Below are 16,519 nucleotides of genomic sequence, written 5' to 3' on the forward strand. Positions count from 1 at the left end.
TGAGTTTAAGTATTCTGAATACCGATGTTTCCTCAAGACTAGGAGAAAAGGTGTGCTTCATCCTAGTGCATCATGATAACGATCTGAGAGAAATGGATGGATGAAGCCCATTAGGCAGGGCAACTACTGTTAAACAGCTTAGCAGAGAAAGAAGAGAAAATTACCCTCCTGAAGAAGTAAATTCACTGAGCCCAAAGAGGCCATGGTGAATTAATTGATCATGGGCAAAAATCATTCCATTTGCAGGGCCAGATACATGAATGTGCAATCTGTGTGGTAGCACAGTTTATCATGCTTAAAGGGCCCCCCACAGGTGGCTTAATGCTTTATCATCAATGTCTCAAAATTATTAATAATTTTTGAACAAGATGTTTTACATTCGTATTCTGCTCTAGATCCTGCAAATTATGTTACAGTCTCTGACTCTGTGTGCATGACAAGGGTGAATTATTTTTTGCTTTATTTCATGTAGCTTTTATTTTATAATTAAACTTTTTATTTTGAGCTAGTTGTAGATTCACATGCAGTTGTAAGAAATATTACAGAAAGATCCCACATCTTCTTTACTCAGTTTCTCCCAATGGTAACATCTAAAAAACCACACTATAGTATCACGACTAAGATAATACCATTGATACAATGAGGAAACGAAACTCTTCCATCACCACAGAGATCCACACCACCCTTTCTCCATACTGCCCCTTCTTCTCCACTCACCCATCCATAACCCTCATTTTCTATCTGTACAATTTTGTCATTTCAAGAATGTTATGTAAATTAAATCATACAGAATGCGATCTTCAGTAATTGGCTTTTCTTACTTAGCCTAGAGATTCAAGGAAGTTGTATGTATCAATAGCCCATTCCTTTTTATTGCTGAGTAGTATTCCATTGTATGCCTATAACAGAGTTTACTTAATTATTCACCCATTGTGAGACATATGGTTGTTTACAAGTTTTGACTATTATGAATAAAGCTGTTATGCACATTTTATATACAGGCTTTTGTGTAAATATAAGTTGTCATCTGTGTGACAGAAATGTCTACAAATGTAGTAACTAGATTGTATGATAGTTTAATATTGAAAGAAACTGTCAGAGTCACAAGATGGCAGAATAGAAGGCCCTAAACTCTCCTTCCCCACCATCAATTCAACAGCAACACACAGACAAATTCCCATCATTGGAAATCCAGAAACTGACTGAGCCACTCCTGCACCCTAGGTGAGTGTGAAACTATCCACATCAAAACTGATAGGAAAAAACTTGCACACACTGTGATCATAACCCCCAACCCTAATACAACACCATGTGGTCGGGAAGGAACTCCCATCTCTTAGTCTATTCGTGAAGAGTGAAGGGTTTGGACCACCTATCTGGTATCACAACTTCTCTAGATACTACCAGAGAGACTGGTTTCTAATTTCCCTGTTTTGGTGAGCTGACAGGGCCCAGCATCTGCTAAACCTCTGGGGCTACACAAAACAAACAATTATTATTATTGATTAAAGACTCACATGTTAGACCTAAAACCATAAAAACCCTAGAAGAAAGCCTAGGCAATACCATTCAGGACATAGGCGTGGGCAAGGACTTCATGTCTAAAACACCAAAAGCAATGGCAACAAAAGCCAAAATTGACAAATGGGATCTAATTAAACTAAAGAGCTTCTGCACAGCAAAAGAAACTACCATCAGAGTGAACAGGCAACCTACAGAATGGGAGAAAATTTTTGCAATCTACTCATCTGACAAAGGGCTAATATCCAGAGTCCCACCATTGTGGAAGTCAGTGTGGCGATTCCTCAGGGATCTAGAACTAGAAATACCATTTGACCCAGCCATCCCATTACTGGGTATATACCCAAAGGACTATAAATCATGCTGCTATAAAGACACATGCACACGTATGTTTATTGCGGCACTATTCACAATAGCAAAGACTTGGAACCAACCCAAATGTCCAACAACGATAGACTGGATTAAGAAAATGTGGCACATATACACCATGGAATACTATGCAGCCATAAAAAATGATGAGTTCATGTCCTTTGTAGGGACATGGATGAAACTGGAAAACATCATTCTCAGTAAACTATCGCAAGGACAAAAAAACCAAACACCGCATGTTCTCACTCATAGGTGGGAACTGAACAATGAGAATTCATGGACACGGGAAGGGGAATATCACACTCCGGGGACTGTTGTGGGGTGGGGGGGGCAGAGGGACAGCATTAGGAGACATACCTAATGCTAAATGACGAGTTAATGGGTGCAGCAAACCAACACAGCACATGGATACATATGTAACAAACCTGCACATTGTGCACATGTACCCTAAAACCTAAAGTTTAATAAAAATAAAAAAATAATAATTGTTATAGCCCTGTTACTTTAAATATTTTCAGAGCAGTTTTTAATAAGCATGTGGGTACTTCCCCCTGCTCCCCACTTTGGCTCAGTGCAGAGTGATAAAGCCCAGCTTCCAGCTTCTGTCTGAAAAGCAAAGGAGACAGACCAAATAACTAGCACCGCAGCTTTTCTGGCTGCTACCTGAGGAACTGGATTTTATCTCACATATCTGAGAGCACTGAAAGGACCTGGCATACTCTAGATGCCTGAGGACCATTAAGAACAAACATTGTGGTTTCAACTACCAGGAAGGTTTAAGTGGCACCCAGAACCTCTGTCTGGACTGATTGGTAAAGGTGTTGTCCTGTATGAGACCTGTCTGTGAAGACTGGAAAGGAAGCTGTCTTATCTGGTGCACAGACACCAATGCAGAGAGTCAAGGAAAATAAAGAAATGGAAAATATGTTCTAAATGTTACCCACACAACAGGTGGGTTCAGTCACTTGGCAGGTATCAACCCAATGACCACAGCCAGGGAGGATTTAGCAAGGAGATTTTGTTACTTACAGAAAGTAAAGAGAACACTGGACAAAGCTCCCAAAGTAGTACCTCCCCAAGCTGGGAGGTGGGTCAGGTTTTATAAGAATAGGGAATAATCTGATTGGATCTTGCAATGAGGTGATGCTGGGAGGCAAGATTTGACTGGATCCTGCCATGAAGTGATGCCTGAGTTCTATCCAGTTGGATCCTGGATCCTGCCATCCTGTGTCCACTTCTTAATTTGGTCCCTGTACCTCAGTCTGAACGATTAGGTTTCCCTTGTGGTTGCACACTTGTTTCACCTGTCCATGCTCAGGTTACATGACCTGAGGGTCCATGACAACTGAAGAACAACTCACAGCTTTGTTATCATAAAAGTTGAACCATGCATATTTATTGCTGCACTATTCACAATAGCCAAGACATGGAATCAATGTAGATGCCTATCAACGGTGGATTGGATAAAGAAAATGTGGTACATATACACCATGGAATACTACACAGTCATAAAAAAGAACAAAGTCATGTCCTTTGCAACAAAAGATGCAGCTGGAAGCCATCCTCCTAAGTAAATTAATGCAGACACAGAAAAACAAATACCACATACTCTCACCTATAAGTGGGAGCTAAATGCTGGAAACATGTGGACATAAAGATAGGAAATAGACTTCGAATTAAGAGAGCAGGGAGAGAGGGAAGATAAGGCAAGTTCTGAAAAACTACCTATTGGATATTATGCTCACTACCTGAGTGATGGGATCATTGGTATTGTAAGCTCAGCGTCATGCAATATACCCATGTTAACAAACCTGCACATGTACTTTCTAAATCTAAAACAAAACTTGAAATATAAACAAAACAAAAAACAAACCCAAACATCTTGCTGGTAATACAGAAAATATGGCTCATGGTAGTGGAAGCCCCCATAAAGCATGTGTGATTCAAAAAAATAAGAATCATAGCTGAAAAAGGAAACATACAGACCAACCATATCTATAGGAAGCACTCTGTAAATGAGGTAGCATGGAAAAAAAAGATTATGTTGAATAAAAAAAAAAGTTGAACCAGATTTGTTAGGAAAGCAGGAACATAGGAAAGCCAGAGTGACACTATTTTAAAATCAACTCCATCTAAAAACTAGCAAGGCACATTCCTTGACAGTCATGACCTATGATTATAAGGTGTTTACAGCTAAGGAAGTGATTTAGTAATGCTGCAAGGACAAACTCCTATGACAGCAGAATGTCCAGATGTCCCAATATCACATAACAATGCATGCTTTTAAGGTAGCTATAGTCATACTTTGATGTACTTATGCACTAAGATGACAAGGGTAAGTTTCTTTATATCAACAAAGTACTAAATTTTGTCACACTGACAGCCTACCCACATGTAGACATAGCTTAGGTTTTACATAGATAAAACCCCTATAAAAGAAGAGTTTAAAACAAAGACAGCACATTCCTCCTCTTGCTTTTGGAGGATGCCCTACTCTGTAACTGAGTAGCTTTCAATAAACTGTCTGTTCTCTCTACACTCTGTGACTCTCCTTGAATTCCTTCCTGCAGGAGATCCAAGAACCCTCTTTCACTGTAAAGCTGGGAACTCATGAAGCAGGCATTTTACGCACTTTTTTTTTTTTTTTTTTTTCCGAGACACAGTCTCACTCTGTCACCCAGGCTGGAGTGCAGTGGTGGGATTTCCACTCACTGCAACCTCCACCTCCTGGGTTCAAGCAATTCTCGTGCCTCAGCCTCTTGAGTAGCTGGGACTACAGGCATGTGCCATGATGCCTGGCTAATTTTTGTGTTTTTAGAAGAGATGAGGTTTCACCATTTTGACCAGGCTGATCTCAAACTCCTGGCCTCAAGTGATCCAGCCACCTCAGGCTGCCAACATGCTGGGATTACAGCATGGGTGAGCCACCACCCCTGGCCTCTATGCACATTCTTAAATATGACATTTCAAGCCAAACCTTAGCAATATAAACAATGTTTCCAGTTGGATCCTGCTTATAAAGAGAGAGTGGATTTTTACTGAACTTGTATAAATAAAAATAAAAATATTCACAAATAGTTCCTGAATTTTGCAGGAATCAAGTAGAGAGAAAAAGGAAATGCTTCCATATTTGTTCACAAAGGATTATTTATCAAATTATTGCAAATGATAGATAGCTTGTGACAGAAAATTTCCTTGGCTCTGGAAAATAAAACATTTAAGTCATAAAAACATCCTTATGACTTAATTTTATGTAATTAATTTTGTTTTGCTTGATCTTAGTTAGCAATTTTGGACCATAGCTGATTGTGAATGCTTCCAAAGAAGAAATTAAAATAATAACTGTGAATGACAAAAACCCAGAACAGCCAATAGGTAAAGATCTGATTAAAGTTACCAATTAATAAGGAAATTTAAGTGTTTCTGTGGCATGCAATCATCCAACATAAAAATTCCAATTATTACAGGTATCTCAGTATGTCAGTATCTTAGGAATCTCATGAAATTTCACATTTCTATAAATGATGAACTTACACAAACATAGCTTAAAGAAAGGTAAAACGCCATTTCTTATTTGACAATGCTTCCAGTAGTATTTGCCAAATAAGCCTAATCATTTAATATCTCTACAAGAAAGATATGCCTTTTGAGGGGCATATCTAGGGGGTCCACCTGGAAAAATCCCAGTCAACTTTAGGCCAAAAGGCTTAATTTAGGATTTGGATTCTAGAGAAACCTGCCAAAGATGTCAAAAAGCTTAAAATACTTCCTTCAACAGATTATAAGTCACTGCCAAGAATACTACTCATTTAATCAGAGTGACAACCTAAAGACCTCAGAAAGTTACATGGATGTAAAAACCTTTACCCTTTTAAAGCTCAGTTTCCCTAAGCAGTCGAAGCCTAATAAAGACACCATGAAGCACTGGGTATTATCTTGGTAAAACACAGAATCTTTGTTTTCTAGGCCAGTTACCTTTATCAGGGGAATACATTTAGTAACAACATAGGAAGTCCTGGTAACAAAACAATTTTGACACATTAAGAAAAAAAAACAATATAGAATCAAGTTTTGCTGAAGTAAAATGTTGCCTTTCTAGACCTTTAAGATAAACCCCAAACCAGGACTAGACAGTTCTCAGAAAGGAATGTGGCAGAAATAGGAATTAGTTTGTAATTCAGAGAATGGCTGTTAAGGAAACATTGTAGAATTAAAAATCAAAGCCTCTTGTAATCTTACTAAGAACAAATCAGTATTTTAAGAGACTCATATTGTTTTAATGTAGGAGACCAAAATTTAAGTTTTGTATCAGTGCATCTTAACATCAAAGTTCCATTTTTTCCAATTTTTGATTTAGGGGATACATGTGCAGGTCTGTTACTTGCAGTTTTTCCAGGGGCATGGTGGAAGCCGCTGCTGAATCTACCATTCTGGAGTCTGGAGGATGGTGGCCCTCTCCTCACAGCTCTACTAGGTAGTATCCCAGTGGGGACATAACTGGCAACTGTAGACATAACTGTTTGGCTTGCTACAAATCCATTTTCTGTTTATGTAGATTCTGCCACTGTTGACTACATTGTCATTCAGGAAGGCACATTCTGTACCTCCTCTGATAGCAAGCCTAAATCCAAACACAAAAATATTAAATATTTGTAAGTTAGACACCTGCATTTGTTCCTCCCCTATCATCTTCTGCACCCCCTCCATATTTTAATGTGAATAAGAGAAAAGCAAAAGTCTGTCATTAATATTGCTTCATAGTAATATAAACCATTTCTGTATTTAGTGTCCTTTATGTCCTCAAGGTCCTTGCTTGAAAATCACAAGCTTATCATTCATCCATACCAAGCCCAGCTATGTTGATAGGTATTTAACTGATGCTTGCTGCTGTACCCAAATGAATTGCTGCCATTGGTGGTCTTCAGTCAAGATGATTTCCAGTCTCCTCTCAAATTGTTTTATAAATTGTGAAAATAAAAAAAAAAACTAGTAAATTCCTGAAAGGGCTTAGCTTTGATTAATGGATATGACTTGGCTCCTACATTTTATCTGCTGCAATGTAATGATTATATTCAAAATACCCCTTTGAAATGTTCACAGTCCAAGGAACTGTTACTAGTTTCCTTCTGGTGATAAAACTTTAGGAGAGAGAGATTCCCATGAGTTCCCTGGATGCTTTCCTATTGCAAATGGATGCAACACCTGGAAGAGTGGGCTTAACAGCCTTGTGGATATCAGCTCCTCAGTGGCTTCCTATGATCGTAGAACCTTTGTTGTACATCAGCTATAAGTAGGGATTTCAGCAGTTTTAAATCAGTGGATGAAAGTGTAAAATTGTGTGAAATGTCACTGTCATGTTAAAGATTTCAACTGAAATCACAGTTAGGTAAAGCTTTCCCAAAGACACAGCTAATAAACTGAAGAGCATAAAAAGGGTTTAGATTTCTTACCTCATATTGCAGTAAGTTTTCCATGATACTACATTTCTTATCTCATAAACACAACTCACACACATAACCATACATAAACACAGCAGAAAGATGAGAAGTCTCAAAACATACGTGTTATTATATTCCATGTTGTCTGTCCATTTCCAAATGTGATGGGATGATTCTCTTCTAAGGCCAATCCAATGGTCAGAAGGGCCTTTGTATCTTTTCAGGAAATCCTATAGTAAAACAGAAACTAACACCATGCGCCCCTTTCTTTCATATTACTCTGGAGTCTCTCTTCCCTATCCCTTCTCTTTTTCACTGGCAGCATGGTATAATTAAGCAGCATAAACTCTAGCGTGAGACTAATTCCCAGTTCTCAGTTTAAGTCATTTAATGTCTCTGATCCTAAATTACTTTATTTAAAGTCAGCATATATCCCAGTTTCATTGGGAAATTCTGTTTATGCTTGTCATTCCACCAATGTATTAATGATCACTTTTAATACCCTATATGTCTTAATCTAGATGACAGATTATATAATTACCTTACTTCTTAATAGAATGAGAACAATACATCTCATCTTACAGGCTCACTATGAGAATTACATGAGGAAATATATCTAAAATGTCTCACAGGGTTCCAGGCAGAGAACACACCCTCAACAAATGTTAGACATGAAAACACATCTCATGCCCCTGGAATGGGATCCTTCTTAGTATTTCAGCTTTAACCCTACGTAGCCGACCTGCCTCAGGGCGCTAAGTATTTAACAGAAAACATGATCCAAAAATATGTCTTACCAGTTCCTCCATAGCTGCAAACTGAGCAAGGCTGGCTTCTAATGAGACACAGAAGGTTTGACTCAATGTCCAATTTCTTATGTCTTCAGAAAAATAAAAACATATACTCCTAAATCTAATCCAGCTTTGTGGGCAAGCAGCATATTTAGATGACTCTACCACTGGCTTTTCCTTTCTTGCTAAGACAATCACAATGAAACATAATAAATAAATTTTCTCACCCCTTTTATCTATTTTTCGCTTACCTTCCTGAGGTCAATTTTGAAGTGTACATATCTGATTGTTGTTTTCCTAACTCATCACAAACTGCCTTATCCTAAGCACAGCAATCATCAGTCCAGTGGTTTCCAGCTGGGTATCTGCACCCTTGACTTTCTGAAATTTACACTGACACTAACAGTTTCAAGGAAATCAATTTCTATAGGATCGACTTCCATAGTACTGTACTTTCACAGGGTCATACGGATGATTTTTCCATATCCTCCCTCATATTAGCCCTTCTTCCTCTTGACAAAGCAATGCTGAGGACCTATTACCTCTATATTCAAGAGATGGTTTTTTTTTTTATGTATACAGTTCTCTGTACTTTCATGCATTCTCAATCTGCTTAAGTAGAAGATACCAGTTCTTAAGGCCAGGTGATTTGCCTGAAAACATTTCAAGTAGAGATCTTACTTTATTTTTAATAAAAATGACAATTCTGAGAGGAACTTGTCAGGAAATAGTTCCATATAAGTGGAATTCCTGTACCCATAGCCTTTCTGATATCAATGGATGGCAAATGCATTCTTGCTAAGGCTCAAAAGAAAAGCCAGGCTCACATATGACATTCCTCTTTCTAAGACTTTTCATCCAATTTGATATAAAATACTGTTGGCTCAGCTTTCAAAATATCCAGAATCTGACCACCCTCCCCTACCTAGTCTCAATATAGCAATTAAATGATTATTCTACAATGAAACTCACATCAAGACATTCCTCTCGTACAACTTCCCTCATCTAGTCTCCCTATCACACTGAAGGTAAAAGCCAAAGTCTTTAACTGACCCTCAAGGTTCCTCCGTTCCTGATGCCCCATGGTATCACTCTTCTTCTCCATCTTCACTTCGCTTCACCTACAGCAGCCTCCTTGCTTTTCCTCAAATAAGCCAGGAAGAGTTCTCCTTCAGGCTTGTGGTCTACTAGTTCTCTGCCTGGAATAGGTTCCTTCACATGGTTCCTCCATCTCTTTCAAAACGTTGCTGAAATGTCATCGTCCTAAGAAGGCTTAGTTTTGTCAACCTATTGCAACCTGTTATACCTCCACCCTTATTTATTTTTACTTGTGTTTTTCTGCTGGAATATAAGTTCCGAAGGGCAGGAATTCTTTTGTGTGTATTTTGTTTGCTGATGTAATTCAAGCATTTCACACAGTGACAGGCACATAATGGAGCTTAATAAATATTTATTGACAACAAAAACATATGGAGAATATTGTACAGTTTGGAGAACAAGTAACTTACCTGACAAAACAATAGAAAGTGCAATCACACTTGTAGTCAGGACTGCAATGATGAACAAGCAACAAGAAACCTTGAAAGGCATTACTGGAGATATAAGTGCTAGACATTTTCTTTGCAGAGTTTTATCTGTAAAATACAAACATCAGAATCTCAACCTCAGGAATATCGTAGGGAGAAAAAAATTATCATAGAATCAACACTAAGATCAGATGTACTTCAATTCTCCTACTGCCAAGTCCTTCCACAAAACGGCTTGGTTCATAAATGAGAATAATGGCCCAAAGAGGGCTAGAGATAAAAATCGAATTCTCCCCACCCCCAGGGAATCTTCCAGTTATTGGAAAACGAGTAGAAATTGGGATGAAAAAGAAACATACACAATCCAGATTTAGCCCCATAGTAAAGCAGCCGGTTAGAAGCAACAAGGGAAGCAGAAAATCAATGTAATTCACCATATTGACAGAATGAGACAAGGGACAACATATGAGCATATGAATAAATGCAGCAAGAGGATGTGAAAAGCTTAATATTCATCCACGATAGTAAGACTCAACAAATTAGAAATTGAAAAACCTTCTTCAACCTGATAAAGGGCATCTACAGAAAAACTACAACTAGCACCAAACTTAACAATGAAAGAATAAATGCTTTCCCCCAGTAACATAGAACAAGGCAAGGATGTCTGATCTCTCTCACCAATCCAATTTAACGTTTTACTGGGTGTCCTATTAGGAGCAAAAAGGCAAGAAAAAAGAAATAAATGTTATACAGATTGGAAAGAAATAAAAGCATTGCTATTCACAGACAACATAGTTGTCTGCATGTAAAATTCTAAGGAATCTACCAAATGGCTATGAGAATAAATGAATTTGGTAAAGCTACAGGATTGGCTATGTTCATATGTAAAAATCACTTATATTTCCATATATTCATAATTATGAAGTGGAAATTTAAATATAAAAACAGTGCCATTTATAATAACATGAAAAATATCAAATAAATATATCAAAATATGTTTAGGATCAGTATGATGAAAGCTGGAAACCAAAGGGACAAAGAAATCAAAGAAGACTTGAATCAACAGAGAGACAAAAGATATTCATAGATTGGAATATGCAATATCGCTGGATGTCAATTATACCCAAACAGGTTTAGAGATTCAGTGTAATCCTGATAAACATTGCAGTATGAATATTTGGAGAAATAAGCAAGGTAATTTTAAAATTATATGAAAAAGCAAAGAACTAGAATAGCCAAACAATTTTGAAGGAAAAAAATGGCCAAATTTGAAAATCAGGGAACCTGCTTTCGTAATTTACAAAGTAATAGAAACAAAGATGGTATGATACTGACAAAAGAACAGACACATAAATCAATGGAACAGAAAAAAGGTTTCAGAAACAAATCTAAACATGTATGGTCAATCGACATTTGAAAGATGCGGAAAGTAATCAGGTAGGTAAGGGGTAATATTTTCTGAACATGTAGTGCTGGAACAGTTGAGTGTCCTAATGCAAAACAGTGAACCTCAACTCACACCTAATACCTTATAAGAAAATTAACTCAAAATAAATTTTAGACTCATATATGAAGCCTCAAATGCTAAAACATTTTTGTGAACTTGAATTAGGCAAAAATTTCTTACATACAACACCAAAAGCATTATCAATATTTTAAAAATTGATAAATTGAATTGTAACGTAATTAAAACTCTCTGCTAGAAAAAAAACCCTGAAAAGGGAATAAAAAGACAAGCAAAGGCATAAAAACATCTTTCTAAAAAGCGACTTGTATCTAGAATACATTAAGAACTCAAAACTCAACAGTAAGAAAACAAAAACTAGATTAAAAAGTGGGCCAATGATTTGGAGATATACTTGATTTAAGAGGATATATGAATAGCAAATAAGTGCATAAAAACATGCTTGAAATAACCAGCCATTTGAGAAATACAAATTAAAGCCATGAGTGACTACTACATGGTTATTAGAGTGGCAAACAAAACAAAAAAAGAAACAATCAACTGCTGGTGAGGAAGGGATGTGATATGGTTTGGATCTGCGTCCCCACCCAAATCTTATGTTGAATTGTAATCTCCAGCATTGGAGGTGGGGTCTGGTGGGAGGTGATTGGATCATGGGGGCAGATTTCCCCCTTGGTACTGTGTCTCAATAAGAGTGAGTCCTCGTGAGATCTGGTTGTTGAAAACTGTGTGGTGCCCTCCCTCACTTCCTCTCTTCCTCCTGCTCTGGCCAAGTGAAGTATGGACTCCCCCTTTGCCTTCTGCCATGAATTGTAAGTTTCCTGAGGCATCCCCAGAAGCTGAGCAGATGCCAGAATCATGCTTCCTGGCCAGCCTGTAGAATGGTGAGCCAATTAAATCTCTTTTCTTTACAAATTACTCAGTCTCAGGCTATTTCTTTATAGCAGTGTGAGAATGGACAGGATGCAACTGGAATTTTCATGCATCATCACTGGAAATGCAAAATGTTATGGGCATTTTGGAAAACAGTTAAGCAGTTTGTTATGGTAAATGTACATTCACCACATGCCCTAGCCATCCTATCCCTAGGTATTTAAACAAGGGAAGTGAAAACTTGTGTTTACCCAAAAACCTGTAAGGAATATTTTACACCAGGTTTATTCATTATCACAAAAAACTAGCAACAACTCAAATATGCTTCAGCTGCTGAAGAGGTAAACAACTATTCCTCAGCCCTAATAAAAGAAAAAACTCGATCACATTCACAATTGTCAATTTCTTACTGCGTGTTAGCTGGCCAAACTTTTGTCAGGTTTTTCTCCTCCCCACAGGCCCTACACGTATTGCCTGCAAGTTTGCCTAAATACCTCAAAGCACAGACTTGCAAAAAACATCCTGCCTTAACCTGACCACAGACCACATTGCACCATTTCCTGTTGAAACGCCTAGACTTTGCCCCCTGCTCTCTCCCACATCACTAATTTTTTTTTTTATTTTATTTTTTAGACTGAGTCTCTGTCGCCCACGCTGGAGTGCAGGAGCGTGATCTCGGCTCACTGCAAGCTTCCACCTCCTGGTTTCACGCCATTCTCCTGCCTCAGCCTCCGGAGTAGCTGAGACCACAGATGCCCACCACCATGCCCGGCTAATTTTTTGTATTTTGTTTAGTAGAGACGGGGTTTCACCGTGTTAGCCAGGATGGTCTCAATCTCCTGACCTCGTGATCCACCCGCCTTAGCCTCCCAATTGCTGGGATTATAGGCATAAGCCACCGCACCTGGCCCACTAACATATTTTTTGAAATCAGTGTTATTCCTATTGCAACAGTCCTTTTGAATAAAGTTTCTCCCTATCTAAGTCCAGACTTGTTTTTCTTTGACAAATGATAAATACTATAACACAGATGACTTGAAAATGCATTATTGCTAAGTGAATGAAGTCAGATTCTACATTTACCTACTTCAAGATTCCATTGATGTGACATTCTGGAAAAGCAAAAGTGCAAGAACAGAAAACAGATCAGTGATTGCCAAGGGCTAGGGGTAGAGGAAGACATTCCACAAAGGGACATGAGGGAATTTCGAGTGGGTGGGTGTGGTTCTATATCTTGGCTTTTATGGTAGTTACATGAGTATATATGTTTAACATAGAAATCTACACCAAAAGAGTGAATTTTACTGAATATAAATTATAATACTTTAAAAGTCCCTGCCAACTTTTGTCCGTTTAACATACATCTACAGGAGTAACAGGGAGCTTCAGCTTAAATTCTAGACAGGGGGAAAGATGGGTAAGATTGGATGATCTTAAGCAGTAAATATTGTTTGGATTTTGGCTCATATAAAAATATCAACCTTTATTCTTTCTGGTTCTACACTAATGCAAAATTGTCTTAAAAGTTCAGAATACTAAGACTTCCATAATTCTTTTTCATTGTTACTAGGGTAATGTGTAACTCTCCCCTTAAAACTTCCCCCAAATCTCCCATTTGCCTCTCTTAATAATCTTCTAAATGTGCCTCCTTTCTCTTCTTCTTTTTTACATCTCTAGCTCCTCCTACTAATACTGAGAGAGCCAGGTGGGAAGGGGTCCCTGGAGAAACTCCAATTAGCCTGCCCACTGAGGTGGAGCCTGCCCACTGAGGTGGAGCCTTGGGAAGTTCACAAGGAGTGCAGCAGGGAGAAGCCTGAGCCTGGCCCCTTTTTCATTTGTGGAACCTGGGATTCAAACTGTCACGTGGGAAGCGCTCTGGCGGAAGGACTATGGCCTTGCAAGAGTACCAGTTTCCCCCCTTTTTTCCCTTTTTCACCCAATAAAACTTTGCTTCACACACCCTTTAAACCATCTGCAAGCCTGAATTTCCGTGGCCGTGGGACAAAGAATCCCATTTTTAGCTGAAATAAGGAAAAGTCCTGCAGCAATATTCCCACATGCATCTTGTTCCACTTCTCTCTCTTGCTCAATTATTTCTCTTCTACCTTTCTTATAGTGTGTCCTGACTCCCGCAAATTCATACCACTCAAAGTACACACTGAACACAATACTCTTCAGACTTCCAGTTGGAAAAACAACATTAGGAATTATCTCTCAGAAGAACAAAGAAATAAAGCATTATTACTGATCAAATTTTAACTCAGTTTCAGGATCTGAGAAAATCACAGGATGCATTTTAAAAAACAAGTTTCACAACTGTGCCAGGTAAATATGTAGTTTCGGTTCTGTAAACATTCTTTAGAATACAAAATTTGGCTTAGTAAGAACGTAACATTTGGGCTTAGTAAGAATATAACTTAGTAGGAATATAACTTAGCCAAAAGCTACATTTGTAACATCTAAAGAATGTTAGAACGCACTGTTCCGGGAGACAGATTTGAGAAGACCGATTTGAGTAATAATAAAACTCCCATCTCCTGCACAGCCGGCTCTGCATGAATTACTCTTTCTCCATTGTAATCCCCCTGTCTTGATAAATCGGCTCTATCTAGCAGGCAAAGTAAACCCATTGGACGGTTACAACAGTACCATGAATGCTAAGAGCTAGGAGTAACATGTTACAAAAACAGTGGCACCCCTTAAAAACAAGTTTCCCCAAGAAAGGTGGGAGGAAAATAGGGGCTCAGGACAGTTGCAAATAGATGCCTATCTTCCAAATAAAATGCCAAGTCTTCTTGAGTTGTCACAGCATCCACAAGTTTCCAACCTAGGCTGGAAAAACAAGTTGGATCAGAGGGAGGTTGGAGGAGGGCCTGTGGGTGGCCCTGAAGCAGGCCACTAGGACGCCCTGTTTCCCTCTCTCCGCCCTTCCAAAAGCCCTTAAGCCACAGACAGCCGTGGCCCGTCCAGGGGGCACTCCCCTCTCAGGTCCCCCAAAGGGCTGCAAACTCTGACAACAAAGGCAAGTCAGAGTCCCGTGACATGTGGGGAGGCATCGAGCAGATTTTTCTTTTCATGGACTGGTCAGAGAGGGTGCTCACCCAACTGAGAAGGCTCTGGCGGGGTCACACTAGCTAAATAAAAAGCGCCTTCTGCTTTTTTCGGAGCTCCAGGTGACGGCTCTTCCTTCACTCCAGGGCGGAGCTCTGCAGAAAAGGCGGGGAGGCACGGAGGGAGGTGTATTCGGCTGCGGGATTCGCGGCTACATGGGCTTCTAGGCTCTCTCGCGCCCACCCTGCCCCGACCTACGGAGCCCCTTCCGGTCCCGCGGACTCCGAGCCTCAAGTTTCCGCCACACCCTCCAGAGAAGCGTCCCCGCCGCAGCCCCGGGGGGCGGGAGGCGAGGCTGCGCCCAGCACTGGCCACACCTCCCACGCGCCCGCGGGAGATTTGCTTGGAGCTGGATCCCCCGCCTACCGTTTCCCCGCAGCTGCCGGCCCTTGTGGCGCTTGTGACCCGAGCAGGAAGCCCAGAGAGAAACCAGAAAGACAGGAAGGGGATTCCTGGACTTCCTTTCCACATCCGGCAGGGGCGCGACCCTCCTCCAGCTAGGAGCGCTTGTCCGGGCCTGGTGGACCCTTTACCCTGTGATAAGGACCCAGAGGATGCCCTTGTCCCCGGGATTAGGGGGAACCCAGTGGAGGCCTCGACCCAGGGCCGATTCTCACCTGGGCCACAGGAGCTTTTTAGGCAGTGAAACTATTCTATGTGTAATGGTGGATATATTATAGTGAGAGGTGACAGCATGCCGGCAGTCCTCACAGCCCTCGATCGCTCTTGGCGTCTCCTCTGCCTGGGCTCCCACTTTGGCGGCACTTGAGGAGCCCTTCGGCCCACCGCTGCACTGTGGGAGCTCCTTTCTGGGCTGGCCAAGGCGGGAGCCGGCTCCCTCAGCTTGCATGGAGGTGTGGAGGGAGAGGCGCGAGCGGGAGCCGGGGCTGCGCGCGGCGCTTGTGGGCCGGCTGGAGTTCCGGGTGGGCGTGGGCTTGGCGGGCCCCCCCCACTCGGGGCAGCCGGGCAGCGAGGGGCTTAGCACCCAGGCCAGCGGCTGCGGAGGGTGTACTGGGTCCCCCAGCAGTGCCGACCCACCGGGGCTGCGCTCGATTTCTCACCGGACCTTAGCTGCCTTCACCGGACCTTAGGTCCCTTCCCAGGGCTCGGGACCTGCAGCCCGCCATGCCTGAGCCTCCCACCCCCTCCATGGGCTCCTGTGCGGCCCGAGCCTCCCCGACGAGCGCCACCCCCTGCTCCACAGCGCCCAGTCCCATCAACCACCCAAGGGCTGAGGAGTGCGAGCGTGCCGCACGGGACTGGCAGGCAGCTCCACCTGCAGCCCGGGTGTGGGATCCACTGGGTGAAGCCAGCTGGGCACCTGAGTCTGGTGGAGATGTGGAGAACCTTTATGTCTAGCTCAGGGATTGTAAATACACCAATCAACACCCTGTGTCTAGCTCAGGGTCTGTGAATGCACTAATG

General features: G+C 40.9%; 1 protein-coding gene across 1 annotated transcript; it reads right to left on the reverse strand.

The window, feature by feature from the left end:
- Window positions 1–3,268: 3,268 nt before the first annotated feature.
- LOC129483388 (uncharacterized) lies at window positions 3,269–15,565 on the reverse strand. The gene is made up of 5 exons (XM_055280707.2): window positions 15,085–15,565; window positions 9,628–9,753; window positions 8,126–8,208; window positions 7,452–7,558; window positions 3,269–6,511 (listed from the first exon to the last, which is right to left on the reverse strand). Exons 1-5 carry the CDS (start codon window positions 15,563–15,565, stop codon window positions 6,361–6,363), a joined length of 948 nt encoding a protein of 315 aa, XP_055136682.2. The 3' UTR covers window positions 3,269–6,360.
- Between the last annotated feature and the right edge of the window lie 954 nt (window positions 15,566–16,519).

The sequence above is a fragment of the Symphalangus syndactylus genome, chromosome 5 (genome assembly GCF_028878055.3).
Source record: "Symphalangus syndactylus isolate Jambi chromosome 5, NHGRI_mSymSyn1-v2.1_pri, whole genome shotgun sequence".
In the NCBI taxonomy this organism is placed as follows: domain Eukaryota; kingdom Metazoa; phylum Chordata; class Mammalia; order Primates; family Hylobatidae; genus Symphalangus; species Symphalangus syndactylus.